Source organism: Ictalurus furcatus, chromosome 15 (genome assembly GCF_023375685.1).
Source record: "Ictalurus furcatus strain D&B chromosome 15, Billie_1.0, whole genome shotgun sequence".
Lineage (NCBI taxonomy): Eukaryota > Metazoa > Chordata > Actinopteri > Siluriformes > Ictaluridae > Ictalurus > Ictalurus furcatus.
The window spans coordinates 16,265,219-16,280,488 of record NC_071269.1 but is presented as its reverse complement, the minus strand read 5'-3'; the positions used below and the strand labels follow the sequence as shown (position 1 = coordinate 16,280,488).

The 15,270-nt window shown below is 36.8% G+C and overlaps 1 protein-coding gene across 1 annotated transcript; it reads left to right on the top strand.

Annotated features, from left to right (window-relative positions):
• Nucleotides 1-376: 376 nt before the first annotated feature.
• On the top strand, nucleotides 377-10,309 carry LOC128619501 (ERBB receptor feedback inhibitor 1). Its single transcript, XM_053643708.1, has 4 exons — nucleotides 377-544; nucleotides 5,792-5,954; nucleotides 6,265-6,338; nucleotides 8,040-10,309. Exons 2-4 carry the CDS (start codon nucleotides 5,908-5,910, stop codon nucleotides 8,990-8,992), a joined length of 1,074 nt encoding a protein of 357 aa, XP_053499683.1. The 5' UTR covers nucleotides 377-544; nucleotides 5,792-5,907; the 3' UTR covers nucleotides 8,993-10,309.
• Nucleotides 10,310-15,270: the final 4,961 nt, after the last annotated feature.

Below are 15,270 nucleotides of genomic sequence, written 5' to 3'. Positions count from 1 at the left end.
CATCCATGTTTTTAATCTCAGAAATACAGTCGGAAAAAAACCCCAAACATCAAGGTTTTCACCAGATTTTGAATGAATATAGATTTGGGTATCATCAGCATAAATATAATAATGAAGATCGAGCGATTGCAGCAGATGCCCATGTGGAGATAAATATAGTGTTCCCAGGATAGACCAGAACGAAGCTATTACAGAAGATGGACGAATAAACATAGTTTCCTATTTTTCCTAGTTAATTTTTTTAGGTGTTCCTCTGGTCTAAAAGACTTAACTAGTGACGTTTAACTGTACGTTCGTAAACATCCTGTGCCTTTAAGAGGGGCGGGGCTACGAGTGAGGCGTCACCAGCCTGTATAAATAGTTCTCACTGTTCGCTTTCAGTTGATTTGTAGAACCCTGAATCTTCTCGGTTTTTCTTTCCGCGAGATTTTATTCAGTGTACGTGGTAATAATATCAAAGTTGGACATTCTCAAAACAGCCGGCTCGCTAAACTGTAAAAAGCGGGATTTCAGAGAGAAACACAACGGAAGAAGTCATTAAACTGTGAGTAATGCTGAGAGAATTGTTTATCATAGTTTTAATAGGAGAAGCCTGGGGATTAAACTGGGTTAGGAAAGCAGAATGTCGATGATTGACACGATAACGTCTTATATATTCATTTTAAACTCTTGATTCGGAGTCCTGACACTGTTTCTCTTGACTCTTCCCGTGTGTTAGGAGTAGAAGTGTAGGCTGTAGGCTGTGTGAGAGAGATGAGTCGCACCTGAGTCACAGCTGGATCCTGGGAGCTGTCAGTTACTGTGGGCGGAATTGAGAGAATTTAAAGCACTGAAATAGACCTAGGGTTTTCTTCCATAAGAGTTGTAGGCCAACAAATTGTTGCTGGATGATAAAATCATTTTTTTTTTAAAAAAACATAAGAGTCATGGGGAATACAGTGAAAGGAACAAAAGCATGTGATGGTTGACAAACTCTTGGAAATGGATATTAGGGCTTTACTCTCAAAGTTTTTTTTTTGAAGAGAGAGAGAGAGAGAGAGAGAGAGAGAGAGAGAGAGAGAGAGAAGCAGCCACTGATACTCTGATAAACTTCATTTTCCAAACTGAATAGAGAGAATTCAGGTAACAGTGAACATGTAGATCGGAAAGAGTAGCTCTACAAGTCTTTTTATGGATTGAATCTCAAACTTACTTTTAACTGGAAATTGAGAGCTTTGTAAGTGCAGTGTGTAAATTTGTATGAAATATTACTCTCACAAGGGTGCATGGTGGCTTAGTGGTTAGCACGTTCGCCTCGCACTGCCAGGGTCGCGGGTTCGATTCCCACCGTGGCCGTGTGTGTGGAGTTTGCATGTTCTCCATGCTGTGGGGGTTTCCTCCCCAAAGACATTGTGCCCGATGCTCCCTGGAATAGGCTCCAGGTTTCCCCGTGACCCTGAAAAGGAGTATGGTGGTATTTGGTGCAAAATATCTCTTCACAACTTTCTTTCTTCATCTTTACACATTATGGCACTAATTGACATACAGTGACATACTGTATTGGCATTGAAAATGTACTGACATACATTTTCTCCAAAATGACAAAACCGACAAGGCGTTTTTTTTTTTTTTGGCAGATGTTCCTTAGCACAAGCGACAGAAATGACCAGAGTTAAATTAATAGTTTCTAAATAGACAATTAATTTCACTCTGGTATTTTGCTAGCTTGTGCTAAGGAACATCTGCAAAAACAAACTCACATTAAACGCCTTGTCGGTTTTGTCATTTTGTAGAAAAAATTATGAGTGGCATGTGGAATAATAACCTATTTATTTATTTTATTTTACACTTTGAAACATGATTTGTTTAACTGTCAAATAAAATAAAAAAGGTTATAATTCCCCATGTGATTCCACAGCCATTTTTCAGGTCCTTTTTCTGTTTATTTTTATTATTGCCTCTGGTTAGCTTTCTTCCATGATTTGGTAGAGTTTTTGTGTGTTTTTTTTTTTTTGTTTTGTGTTTATGTATTCCATTTTTAGTCTTAACGGTGTCACTAAACACTTATCTTTTTTTTTTTAATCTAGCTCTGATATTTTTTGTTTTAGGCATTGTGAATGCCATTTTCCTGATTTTCAATGAATTTGACAACAACATGTTTTATATTTCATGCGTTAACAAAGAAAACGTGTACTGTTATTAGACACCTTATCAATGCCAGTCTAAAGAAGTTTTATAGAAAATGGGATGCAAACGTTTGAGCTTGCTAGTACAGTTAACCGTTGATTAGGACTCAGTTGCTGTAATATTTCTGTTGTAACAGGTTTCCAACAGGAAACTACTATTAAATAAAAATAAAATTCAGTTTTGTGGATAAACTATAAAAAAAAAAGAGAAAAGAATCCAGAAACGCAAACTTTTGCACTCAGTTGTAACTCTGCAGCATCAATCATGACACTCATGGCATATGGTTTTTGTTAAATCCCAAACATTGGGAAATGCTATAAAATGAAAATATAATATCTTACTATTGTCAGAAGTTTTGTTTGACGCTGATATTATGACTCCAATCGATTTGTTATTCCCATTCAGTGTTTCTAATATAATAATCTGAACTTTGAATTGTGTTCTGTGAGAAGATTAGTTTTAGGAAAGCATTTGCAGCATCAGTACTGCATGTTTTGTGTTGTGATGATGAGAATGCCTGCGTATTTTAATCAGGAAGGATTTCGTGCATGATGTCAGGAGTCTGCTCAGCACACAGATGTGAGGTGTGAATGCCTTAATACACTTCCTTTATCACAGCCATCTCATAGTAAAACAAACACTTGGGCTTAGGTCAGTTTGACTCACCATTATGACACAACACCAGAACATTTCACAATAATACAGTCACTTAGATTAAGAATGAAAAAGAAGCTTTGTTTTATTTTACTATCAGTCATGAACCTTATTATATATGTATGTATGTATAATATAATATATTATTTAGAATACTTTAAAGTGACTCAGTTTTTGAATATATCATTGCGAAATATCCTGATCTATTATAGCCGACTGATATATTCGTTGCCTGAGAAATTAACTGATCTTAAAGTTCTACAGAAGTCTTGGAAACAGTACGCAGTTGTGCCACTTAGGAACCACCAAACCGTGTGCATTTGCTCTTCAATATGTACGCTAAACTTTTTATGTGACCCTGAGAAATTGACAATCATATGATCAAATATCATACATCATTTCGGTAAAACCCTGTTTAAGTGAAATGACTGGTGTTTGCTTAGTTTTTGGATCATATAAGATATTGGTATTGGGATATTATGTAACTTTAAAGGAAAACTTCAGCCTGAAACATATATTAAATACGATTATATTGAAATATAATGTGTTTAGCAATTCTTGTTGATTGACGCTATATTTTTGTTATTCCAGTGAGATGTTTGAGGTTGTGTGCCGTGATAACATCACAGTGGGACATTTCTAGTGCAGTTACAATGATGTTTAATAACAGCAAAATATTAAACAATATCAAACATATGGTATAACAGTCAGGTTTCGCTGTTAGCTCCTAAAACCAAAAGAGCAAGAGCTGCTTTTCTCACTCACCAGGTTCCAGTGTCATATTAATGAGAAATCGAACATAGAAAAATGTAGTACAGCTATATGACCCAATTGTGCTGATTTACAGTAGAAGCTTGGCGAGTTAGCGATCTACGAGGTGACCAGCATGACTGTGCTGATGGAAGACAGTGGTATTAGCTTGAAAGTTGAAATAAGGTTTGGAACGCTTCGTGTTTGAGACACAATATACAGATGAAGAGGTGAGAGAGGTGGAGAGACTAAAGCACTAAAGCACTGCTGCAGCAGTCTCTTTAGATAGAAATGAATTCCTACTCGCACCACTTTCAGAAGGCCGTCGAACAACACTGTGGGTAATGAAAATAAATCACCAAAGTGATGTTGATGAAGGATATTGATGAATGATGTTGATGAATTTAACCCCCCCCCCAAATAAACATTCTGCACTACTAAATACCACATTAATTATAAATTATTGACTTGGAAGTCATTCAGGGTTGAACACAGTAAAACTAGTATCTGTGATTAAATTTTTTCGCAGCAAGGCCCTATAACCCGATACATGCCCATGTTATGTCATAGTGTCGAGTCACACGGCCTTGCCCAGTGTTTGTTTTAGCAGGGGATGGCTATAATAATGGACATGTATTAATGCATTCATATGTCGCTCCTGCGTGTTGTATAGAAACCTGACCTCATGCATGAATCCATCCTGGTCACCATCATGAAAACACAAAGCACTATTCAGGCACTGAAGCAGCTCCATTCATGTACATGCGTGGTGGGAGAATTAATGATAGTAGCCTCAGCCCAGTTCCCAGTTCCCAGTTCAGCCTGAAGCAAAGCATGTGATAAGTTGCATAACGTGGCCTACCTGGTATTTCATTGATTTTTACTTCGCATTTCACTTGAGAATGCCAGCACTGCTTTTCCTGAATGGGTTAGGGTTTTTTTAAATTTATATACAGACAAGTGCTTTAAAACACAATAACTTATGTCATGGCGCCTTGGCTGACTGAGGTGTTTGGTATTCCTACAGGCATAAATTAAGCTGTGTATGGGTCTTTTTGTTTGTTTGTTATGAGAAACTTCATTCCCTCAGTAAGGGTGACAGGATTTGAATAAATAGAAGAACTTTGTTGTATTGAAAAAACAGTTGGTCATCTAAAACACTGAACTTAATATATATTATAATATATTTCTATTAATATTGGTTCATTTACATTTCCTAGATCTAATCTGTAGAAAAAGGTGGGGGTTTTTTTGGTTTTTTTTTAAACCATGTCAGATTAAAATTATTTAGTGTATAACTCTTTGTTTAGAGACAGCCTCCATCTCTAGTAATAGTAGTAGTATTAGTATTAGTAGTAGCAGCAGTAGTAGTAATTGTAGTAGTAGTAATAGTAATGGTTGTGGTGGTGGTGGTGGTGGTAGTAGTAGTAGTAGTTGTAGCAGTATTAGTAATAGTATTAGTAATAATAGTAGTAGTATTAGTAGTGGCAGCAGTAGTAGTAATTGTAGTAGTATTAGTAATGGTAGTGTTAGCAGTAGTAATAGTAATAGTAGTAGTAGTAGTAGTTGCAGCAATAATGGCAGCAGCAGCAGTAGTAGTAGTAGTAGCAGCAGTAGCAGCAGCAGTAGTTGTAGTAGTAGTAGTAGTAGTAGCAGCAGCAATAATGGTAGTAGCAGCAGTAGTAGCAGCAGCAGCAGTAGTAGCAGCAGCAATAATGGTGGTAGCAGCAGCAGTAGTAGTAGTAGTAGCAGCAGCAGTAGTAGCAGCAGCAGCAGTAGTAGTAGTAGTAGCAGCAGCAATAATGGTAGAAGTAGCAGCAGCAGTAGCAGCAGTAGCAGCAGTAGCAGCAGTAGCAGCAGTAGCAGCAGCAGTAGCAGCAGTAGCAGCAGTAGCAGCAGTAGCAGCAGTAGCAGTATTAGAGACCCCCATGCATTCTTTCCAGGCTGAGGGAATATAGGATTTCAGTCTGCAGAGCTGATTAAGGCAGTGTGCTGCTCTGTAATTAACTGAAGGAGGGAGGAGAGAGGCTTCAGAGGCCATGCCTACTAGTGAAGTGGGTGGTGAAAAATGACCACACTTCAAACAAGCATTCCTCAGTTTGATGTACATAAAAGGAGCTACAAATTAAAGCATTGCTAGCATCCCCAACAATGAACACTTTGAACATGCTTTGGCATATGAAAAGAAATTCTATAACATTTCAATTTCTTATGCTTTCAGAGCACTGAATCAAATGGTGTCTTGGTTTGCATGGAACATGGAGGCTGATGGATTATGAATTCTCCATGACTGAGATAATGTGAAATCTCTTCAGTTTTTTTTTCTTTCACCAAAGTATGGCTTCATCCCAACCATACTGGGACCAGTATGATGATATTAACAGGTGAGCACTAACACAGGCACACGGCTAAATGCCATATAATACTGTGTTGCGTTAACCAAACTGCAGGTAAAAAAAAGACAAAAAACATCAAATTGTATAGAAGCTTTATTCCATTGGACTGTGCCATGAAAATAGTTGTTTTTTTGTTGTTTTTTTTACTCTCCATTGAGCTGTTGACATATTAGCAAGCCATTGGACTGGAAGCCATTAAAGGCATGATTGTGATGTATTTGCATAGCTTTGCTATATTGCAAAATGTACTGTTTTGGCCAGTTTGTACTGAAGGACTCATCGTCTCTTTGTGTTACAGCATGTACTTTTCTTTTGGAGCTGACTACACAGTGAAAACACATCAGCAAGGCTTGACCTCTGTGGGATTTGAAAGTAAGTGAATGACTCTGAAATGTACCAGCAGGTAGGGAAGATCATCTGGTCACTGTGTGTTCTCTGTCTTTGAGGTGGTTGTTTTTCAGGAAATATAGAGGGCTTTGGGAAGCCAGATTGTCGCCTTCTTGGCTGATAAGCATTTTCTGTTGCGTTGATGCTGCATTTTTCTCTCCCATTAAGATTAAAGCTTTTATAAGATGCACAGTACGAACCAAAAGTTTGAGACCACTTGTATGATTTTTTTTTTTTTCATTGTTTGTTACAAAGTCTTACTAGCTTGTAAATCGTTTCTCAAACAAGACTCCATTTTCACTAAGGTAACGAAATGTATTGTATAGCTATTTTTATATTTGCATATAGGTATTTACTTTTTTTAAAAAGTATTAAAAAAAATGTTTTATGTAAATGAAGCAAGTGGAATTGCAGCAATTTTATAGTACTGAATAAAATTGTGTGAATTCTTAAATGACTAAATAACTAGAGATGCACTGATAGTAAATTTCTCAGCCGATACCGATAGCCGATTATTCAGAGTGATATCGGCCGATGCGGATACCGATACCAATAGTTTGGTGGTTCTGCCTTTTATACCTTCTTTTAAATTAATAATAAGTAATTCCACAATTCTGAAGGAAATGCAAATAAAAACTTTATTCTCTCCATTTCAACAAGTTGTTTCATAGTAACTGGTCTCATGAACAGAAAACACGTTACTCACATTCTGAAGATTAAATTAAGATTTCGTAACTTATTGAATGTTATTAATTCATATTAACATTGAGTGAATGCTAAAAAAAAAACCCCTCCTGTTAGGCTTCACATTCACTCACCACAAACAAAAGCATTTCTACTTCATCACTGAACATCAAACTGGTAATATATAATATCAACTTTATATATTAACATTAACTGGATATGAAATGTACTAGTCTACAAATATATTTTTCTGTGCAAGATATATGCATATATACTGAAACATTTAAATAAAAGAGTTGACAAAAATGGTATATATATATATATATTAATTATAATACCATTTTTGTCAACTCTTTTATTTAAATGTTTCAACCGTTTACTGGCACTTTAATTTAGTGCGAGCAGTGCGGCAAAAAAAAAAAAAAAAAAAAATTTTTATGTTGACGCCGAAACCCATGCTTCACTGCTGCAGCGTCCGGTGTAAAAGCACTGATTTGTTAGCATGCACACCGAAAAAAAAAAATGCACTGCTTCTGCTCTGCTGCAGCATGCGGTGTAAAATTTTAGCGGTGCAGAGCTTACACTCTGCAGTTTTGTCATCATTGTCACCCAATTCAAAGTAATTCCACACAAGAGACATCTTTACACACGGTCTGTTTTCCTGCCCTCTTTTTATTGACAAGATATAATCGGCCCTGATCATCGGATGTTTTTAAACTATTGGCCTATGGCCAATAGCGTGAAAAATGGCCTTTATCAGCTGCTACCAATTATTGGCTGATACATCGGTGCATCTCTATAAATAACCCATATTTAATTGCACTTATCCACTAAGTAATGCTGTGTATCAGCTTTACTGCTGAAGGAAAAACTCTTATTGCCAGTGGTTCGAGACTTTTGAGCTCTCTTATCTTACAATATATGTTTGCCTGTTGTAAATGTAACTTGTACTGGCCACACATGATTCCAAAAGCATGCACTTTTTTTTCCCACTTCTTCCAGGGAAGATGTTTGGCTCCCACAACTCTAGCCACCACTGTCAGTCTTTAAAGCCTGTTGATCCCGCACAGCTCCTCCTCTCCTCCATGCACAGCTCACCTGAAGGAGACCAGGTCGTTCCGTCCTTCAAGAAACTCTCTGTCTATGAACAAGCGCGCCCATATTCTCCCAAGAGAAGCTCTAAACCTCTTCCTCCTCTCCCGGACATGGGGGATATGTCTTCTGATGAAGCAGCAGACAGCGAAGTGGAGTTCTTCTCCAGCACCAGCGAGAGCCAGCTACTGATACCAGAATGTGCCTCTAAAACATCAGCCTTCCAATACAGAGCGCAGAATAGGCGGAGTTTCCGCGGTTGCGGCCAGATCAACTATGCGTACTGTGATGCTATGCAGGATAATATGATTGGACAGAAGTGTGAGAGGGAACAAGTGGTGCTTAGAGAAAGGGACAGCCTTATACAAGAAAAGCCCCAGCGCAGGCTGCGCCGCTCTAACTCGGGACCTGCGGCGTCTTTTAAACCTACTAACCTCCGAAATATCCATGCACAGGAGAAGCCCAAGGTCCCTCCTCGTGCTCCCATTCCATCCCGTCCTCAAAAGAGTGCCGACCATCAAGGCATTGAAGAGCCTCCCGAAATCCCACCCAGGCGGCCAATGTACTACATGGCCCCACGCAGTCCTAGTCCTAAAAGCCTTCCCATTTACGTCAATGGAGTGATGCCTCCTACACAAAGCTTCGCCCCCAATCCCAAGTACGTGAGTAAAACCCAAGTTGGAAAGCCAAAGTGTGAAGGATTGCCTACTTCACATGCACCATGTATACTGCCCATCATGGAAGACGGAAAGAAGGCCAGTGCTACACATTACTTCCTTCTTCCACAGAGGCCAGGATACTTGGACAGATTTGGAAGATTTTTCAAGGAGTCTGATTCCGAAGCTGTGCAAAGTGGATGTTGAGTAGAAGCAGGGTTGTTAGGCTAACTACAACTGTACTTACTTGCAGTATTCAGGTGCTTATAGATTTATTCATTCCTACGCAGTACCACCTCAACTTGAACCCAGAGTACTGAAATGTGGCCAGGTCATAAATGCTGGACATAGTGGAGCTGTTTTTAAAAAAAAAAAAAAAAAAAAAAAAAATTTTTTGATCATGCAGCGTCATTATGATTTACATTTTATGTTATTTTATTTCGCCTGCTTCCAGTATTCCTTTTTTTTTTTTTTAAAAAAAAACAACGTCTTTTGTTCTTTGATGGTTTACATTTACCACTGATTAGTATAAGCTGGTCTTATACTATAAGTTGGAGAAGGACTGGATTCCAGCACATTCTGGTTATTTTTCTTGCTCATAGATATGTAATTCACCAGTTAATTACTAGCTTCAGTAGTGTGTTCGAGCAGAGAAATTACCAAACTGCCTTGGAGTGGAGTTGAGCAGCCCTGATCATATCCCTGTCATATCATTAACACCGAGCATTAAGAGTATTTTAAGTGCCATTTTAATCATTCTGCACTGCATGTGTTATATCCCCAGTTGTTTGTGTTGCTGATAATTCATCTAGTATTTGCACTCATCAACTGATAACTCATGTCCTCACGATGTTCAGTGGGACCTTATTTTTACATATTAAATTGTTTAAGGAAATGTAAAACCAGTTTATTAATGAAGTGACTCAACTTATTACTAAACAGAATAACTCTGAAATATTGAGCTAATTTTTGGATTAATGTCCTTTTAACAGAAAGCTTGTTTAGTTGCTTACTATTACAGTTAGAAGTTCTGATTATGCTAAAAGAAACAATTATAAAATATCTGAATCATTACCTTTTATTTGTTTGTGCAGCTAAGCAATGATGGTTAAACTCCTTAAAGTGTGACTGTTTGAGCCAAATGAGAAAAGGTCAATGTTCCGTATTACCCTGACACAACCTGTACTTTAACACGTACATGTCATGTATTTATCCACCCATCTACTGTTGCTTTTTTCTTAGTTAATTCTCAAGTGATTAAGTCGGTCATGTGGCAACACATCTGTTTACATGATTTTAATTTTTTTGGAATCTGTCCGTTTTGGCCATCTTCCTCATAACAGAAGGTGAAAATGTATTTATCCATGGCTTATTTATTCACATATGAAGGCTCGTGATCGTTAACTGTTATTGCTGTTGTTGCACTGCATTGCACTTGTCTTTACGTGCAGTATTTGTAGTTTTTCACATTACATCTCTGATCTATTTAAAGAAATAAAGTGACTTATTTATCAGTAAATGAGATCAAGTTATGTCTCATGTATTATTCATATACTTTTCACGTTTACTAAGTTAGATAGCATGATAGTGTTTGGTTAATCTAAGCGAGATACTTTGTTCTGTTCAGGTCTCAATGACCCATTTTGAAGTCTTAGTAAAAGTGAAGCAAGATTATATCACAAAATTTACACACACATGCACATGAAGCCAAGAACCCCTTAAGGAACCCTCGAAGAATCCTTTTCTAAGAGCATAGTAAACAGAATATAATGATATTCTATATTATAATGATAACATGACGAATCGTGTTCTATTCTGTACTGACACATTACAGTGGCCATTTTCCTGTTCAAAATTTAGCATGTTTGAGAACAGTGCAAAAACATTACAACTGCTAACAATCCAAGTATTTGGAGATCACTGCTTCCTGGATCCTTGTTTTTGTCAATTTTAAACGTCCACAGAGACATGTTGTGCTTTGACCTTTCGTGTGAAGTTCATGGAAGAGTTCTCACAATACCTTATCAGTTTATAGGATGTATTTAGAGGTCATATCCGCTGTTGCCAATGCAGTGTGGCGTTATCTCTCTGTTGTTTGCTCTGAGAAGTCATAATGAACAGATTGTTAAACCCCTGGCTCTTGCCTGACTCACTTCCTCTGACTTCCAGCACGCCAAAGTGACAAATGTCACAAAGATGTGGTGTCTTTCACACATGCTGTACTAATTTCAGTTCCATCGCTCCAATCCATATGTTTATCCATTAGCCAGTGGCCACTTCTAAACAATGTTCTGCTATGAGTCACTAACCTGTTTGAAAAACAAAGGCTAAAGGATACTACAGATCTCTCTTCTTTTAGAAATATCCCATATTGTTAAAACCAGAAAAGTAGTAACTGTAGAGTAACTATTATACTTCCTAGAAGAAAGTATGAAACATGTTACAAGCCTAAGATGGCTGGTTTGGGTGGTCTCCCCCTGGACTAGCTGGTGTTAAACTGGTCAGATAAGCAGTTTGACCAACCAGGCTTATCCTCCTGACAAGCTAGAACCAGTTTGACCAGTTGGAAACAGTTTGACCAACCAGGCTGGTTTTCCTGACCGACTAGAACCAGTGTAACCTACCCGGCTGATCCTCCTGACCAGCTAGAACCAGCCTGACCAGCCAGAACCATCATAACCAGCGAGCCTGGTCAAACTTACCAGCTAGAACCAACCCGATCAACTGAGCTAGTCATCCTGACCAGCTAGAAACAGGCTGACCAACCATGCTGGTTAACCGGACTGGCTAGTAGCAGGTTGGATGTGTCTAAAGCCAGACCAGCTAAAACCAATTTACTAGCCCAGGCTGTATTTTTATTTATTTATTTATTTACCAGCAAGGTATGTAGTGAGGAATATGTACATGTAACAGTGTATTGAAACAAACCTAAATCTACAAATAACACTTTCTCACGTGAGCTTGGTATCTTGGTTTCTTTATAAACATTAGACTACCTTTGCGAGTTATTTCAAATTGAAGAGGAAATGATGTTATTACATGATGACATGCCATGATGTAATCTTTACCAGTCAGGGCATGACGTTAATGGAAGTTTCCGCGTTTCCTTAACATTGTACAATGTCATGCTAGCATGTCGACACTCAAACTATTCCTGTGTTCCACTCTTGAGCCTTTAACACTGCTACACTGGTACAAAAGCAAACAGATCAATGGTAATAAAATACTACAGGAACGTTACATTCCTCCAGACGATGTTTAAATAAAATAAAATAAAATAAAACTTTCTGATTTAACGTTTGTTTTGGTTTGGCTCTTTAACGCCTCCATTACTGTCCACCAGGTGGCACTACAGGATTGAAATGCTGTTGTATTGCTTCAAAGCCTGTGATTTTAGTGTCTTTTCAGTAAGACTCTTTTTATTTTATTTTTTATTATTTATTTATTTATTTAATTTTTTAAATTAATTTTATTTTTTAGGCTACTGCCTGTTGTTTACTTACCGTTACCCTAATTTGATTAGTCACCTAAAACTGTGATAACAAAGTAAATGTGTAGAACTTTGAAGGACCCATGTTGTCAGTGCAAGTAGAAAGAGCTTTATTTATTTATTTATTTATTAGAGTTTGTTCTTTACACAGATTTCCAGCACTGAGATTTCAAAGTATTTAATAGTAGGCAGTACTTTGGCTTGAGTTCAGTAAGATTAAAATGTTTTCCTTCATATTTAATTGACCTATAGTTGCATGTACGTCTTATTGGTTCTGAAACGTCAAGTCCAGGATTGGTTCTGAATTTTGCAGTCAGACGTTGTCAATCACCATTTTGATAAGATTAATTTTCCAACTAAATACAATACCAAAATTTAAATCAGTTCTCAATTTCACAAAACCTACACTACACTCTCAAGCAGTTTGAAATCAGTGATCACTTTAACTGTAAAATAAATTCCATAGATACTAATCAATACAGATTATTTAATGAACATTATTTAATGTGTACAATAATGTTGTGTCTGGTTATTAGAGCCAAAGTGTGTTTTATTCATGAATGTTTCATTGACAGAACACATTATGTCAGAGATGACATTATTTATAGGCTACATGTTTGAGTTACAGTTGCAATCAAAATTATTCAACCTCCATTGCAAATCAGGTTTATTGTCAAAATGTATAGACTTTCAGCTGTTTGCAATGAACAAATCAAGCAAAAGCAATTGAAATAGTTCAATAACTATTTCACAACCTGCCTTCTCAGAAATCTGGTTGTAGTCGTTGATAGCTTCCTTTTTCTGCCCCATCCAGGTATTTCATGCATTTTTTGACCCTAGCCAGTTCAGGTATTTCATGTGTTCCAGCTCAAGCACAACTGGTGCAACTAATGAAGCCCTTGGTAAGTTGCATCAGGTGTGCTTGAGACAACATCTGTTTTGCATATTTGTGCTGTTGTGAGGGATTCTATTCAGGGGGCTGAATAATTTTGAAACTGGAGAAATCATCATAAATTGCATTTTCAGATGAATTTGGGGAAACAACTTGAAACATTTGTTGTGTTATTTCAATTGCTTTTGTTTGATTTGTTCATTGCAAACAGCTGAAAGTATGTAAAATTTGACAATAAACCTGATTTGCAATGGGGGTTGAATAATTTTGATTGCAACTGTATTAAATTAATATATTGCATTAAACCCATTCAATTCAAGTGTAAAATCAGGGTAATACCTATTAGAACTCAATAACAAATAATTAAAACTTTGAAAATGCTGGGTTGTGATTTGCCAAAAAAATAAAAACAAACAAACAAAAAAAGGACCCTAGGCTGTTTCACTGACCCCACATTGAGAACCCCTGCCATAAAGTATATACTATCAGACTTTTATATATAATACAGACTGTCAGTAGAGGTCAGTCAAGTTCTCTCAGGATGAGCAGGGAATAAAGGGGCACCTGAACAACACATTTGTTAATGCAGATTCTCATAAACAACGTCAGAAAAACAGGTAAAATGGAAACCCACTGTAAATGATATCATGTAATTATATCTAAAACTCATATATGGTGCAGACCAGAAATGTGATTCAACCAAGCAACATCCTGCATGCCACTTTTTTAAAATAATCAAATAGAAGAATATTTAGTGAATTACATACATCTTGCATTGTGTTTCTGGCTGTGTCACAGTGCAAGACTGTCTGTTCCACTTATAATCATATAGAAAAAAAAAAAACATTTTACTACAACAATCTGCTATCAACTAAGAAAAGGGGATTAAAAAAAGGCCACCGTAGTAAGTTCACTATGTTTACAATTATTTGAATACCACAGGGCTTACTGGTTTAGATTACTGAATTACCAGCGTTTTACATAGAATGTGTGAATTTGCAATTATACTTGTTCCCTCAGAAATCTCAAAATCAAGAGGAGGCGCTGCAAAGAATTTGCTCTATGAACAATTTCATTATGTTTATTCCATATCTGTTAGTGACAGAACACAGCCATGTGACAAAACCCAAAAATATAGAGCCAGAATAATCTGACATGCATTGAAACATTATTAATTACAGTTGAAAAATAAAGTAAACAATTTTACGATCTTCTTTTAAAGGAAAGATAGTTTTACATGCACAGCTTGTAAAACCTCCCTCAAGCATTGCATGGTACCCTATAACAAACATATATAGTACATACTGTGTATTATAGTAATTCCTAATAACCCATTTTAAGATGTTTTGAGATGTTTTGGAATTTGAGCTTATGTTTGTGTTTCAGCATTTTACTACAACCTTTATGCTTACAGAACGTAGATGACAACTGCATGGTGAGTCTTTTCATTTGACTCATAATTTTTGGATATCCTGTGTAAGGGTTGACAACCTAAGAAAACCTAGGGGTTAAATTGATATTTAAGCTATTTAGATGCTATGCACTAGTCTTGTTATTTTTGTGTCATTCTGACAGTTGTATTGATTGGATTGTCCAGCACTAACCATGAAGTTTTTTTTAAAGGTATTATCAACTTAGCATTCAATTTTCTATATATTAAAATATAACCTGTTACATGTATCCTAAATTTTTGTTTTTGGTTGTCTAAAAAGTGTAAAAACATTAGCAAAGGGGCAGATGTCACAGTTAAGGAGAGATTCAAGTTCTCCTTCTGTGCTAGTTTTTCAGATTGATTTAGTGAAACCAATCGGGGCAGCATGTAAAATCGGCTCCGTTACTTTCATCTACGTTAAACAGGCTTCTTTCTTTTCTGACATTTTAAAAGAAAGCCTGCACTAACTGATTAAAGAAAAAAATGCAGTCCATCAAATGCTGATAAAGCTTAAAGGATGTCTCTTAGAAGAGTTGCACCCTACTAACATCAAGAATGGCAATCCAGTTACCCTCTAGGAAAATATTAATGTGAGGCCATTTTGTTCCAATTGTACAAATACATTGTGTGCAAAGCTGTAGATCATAAAAATTTGATTTTCAAATGGTTAT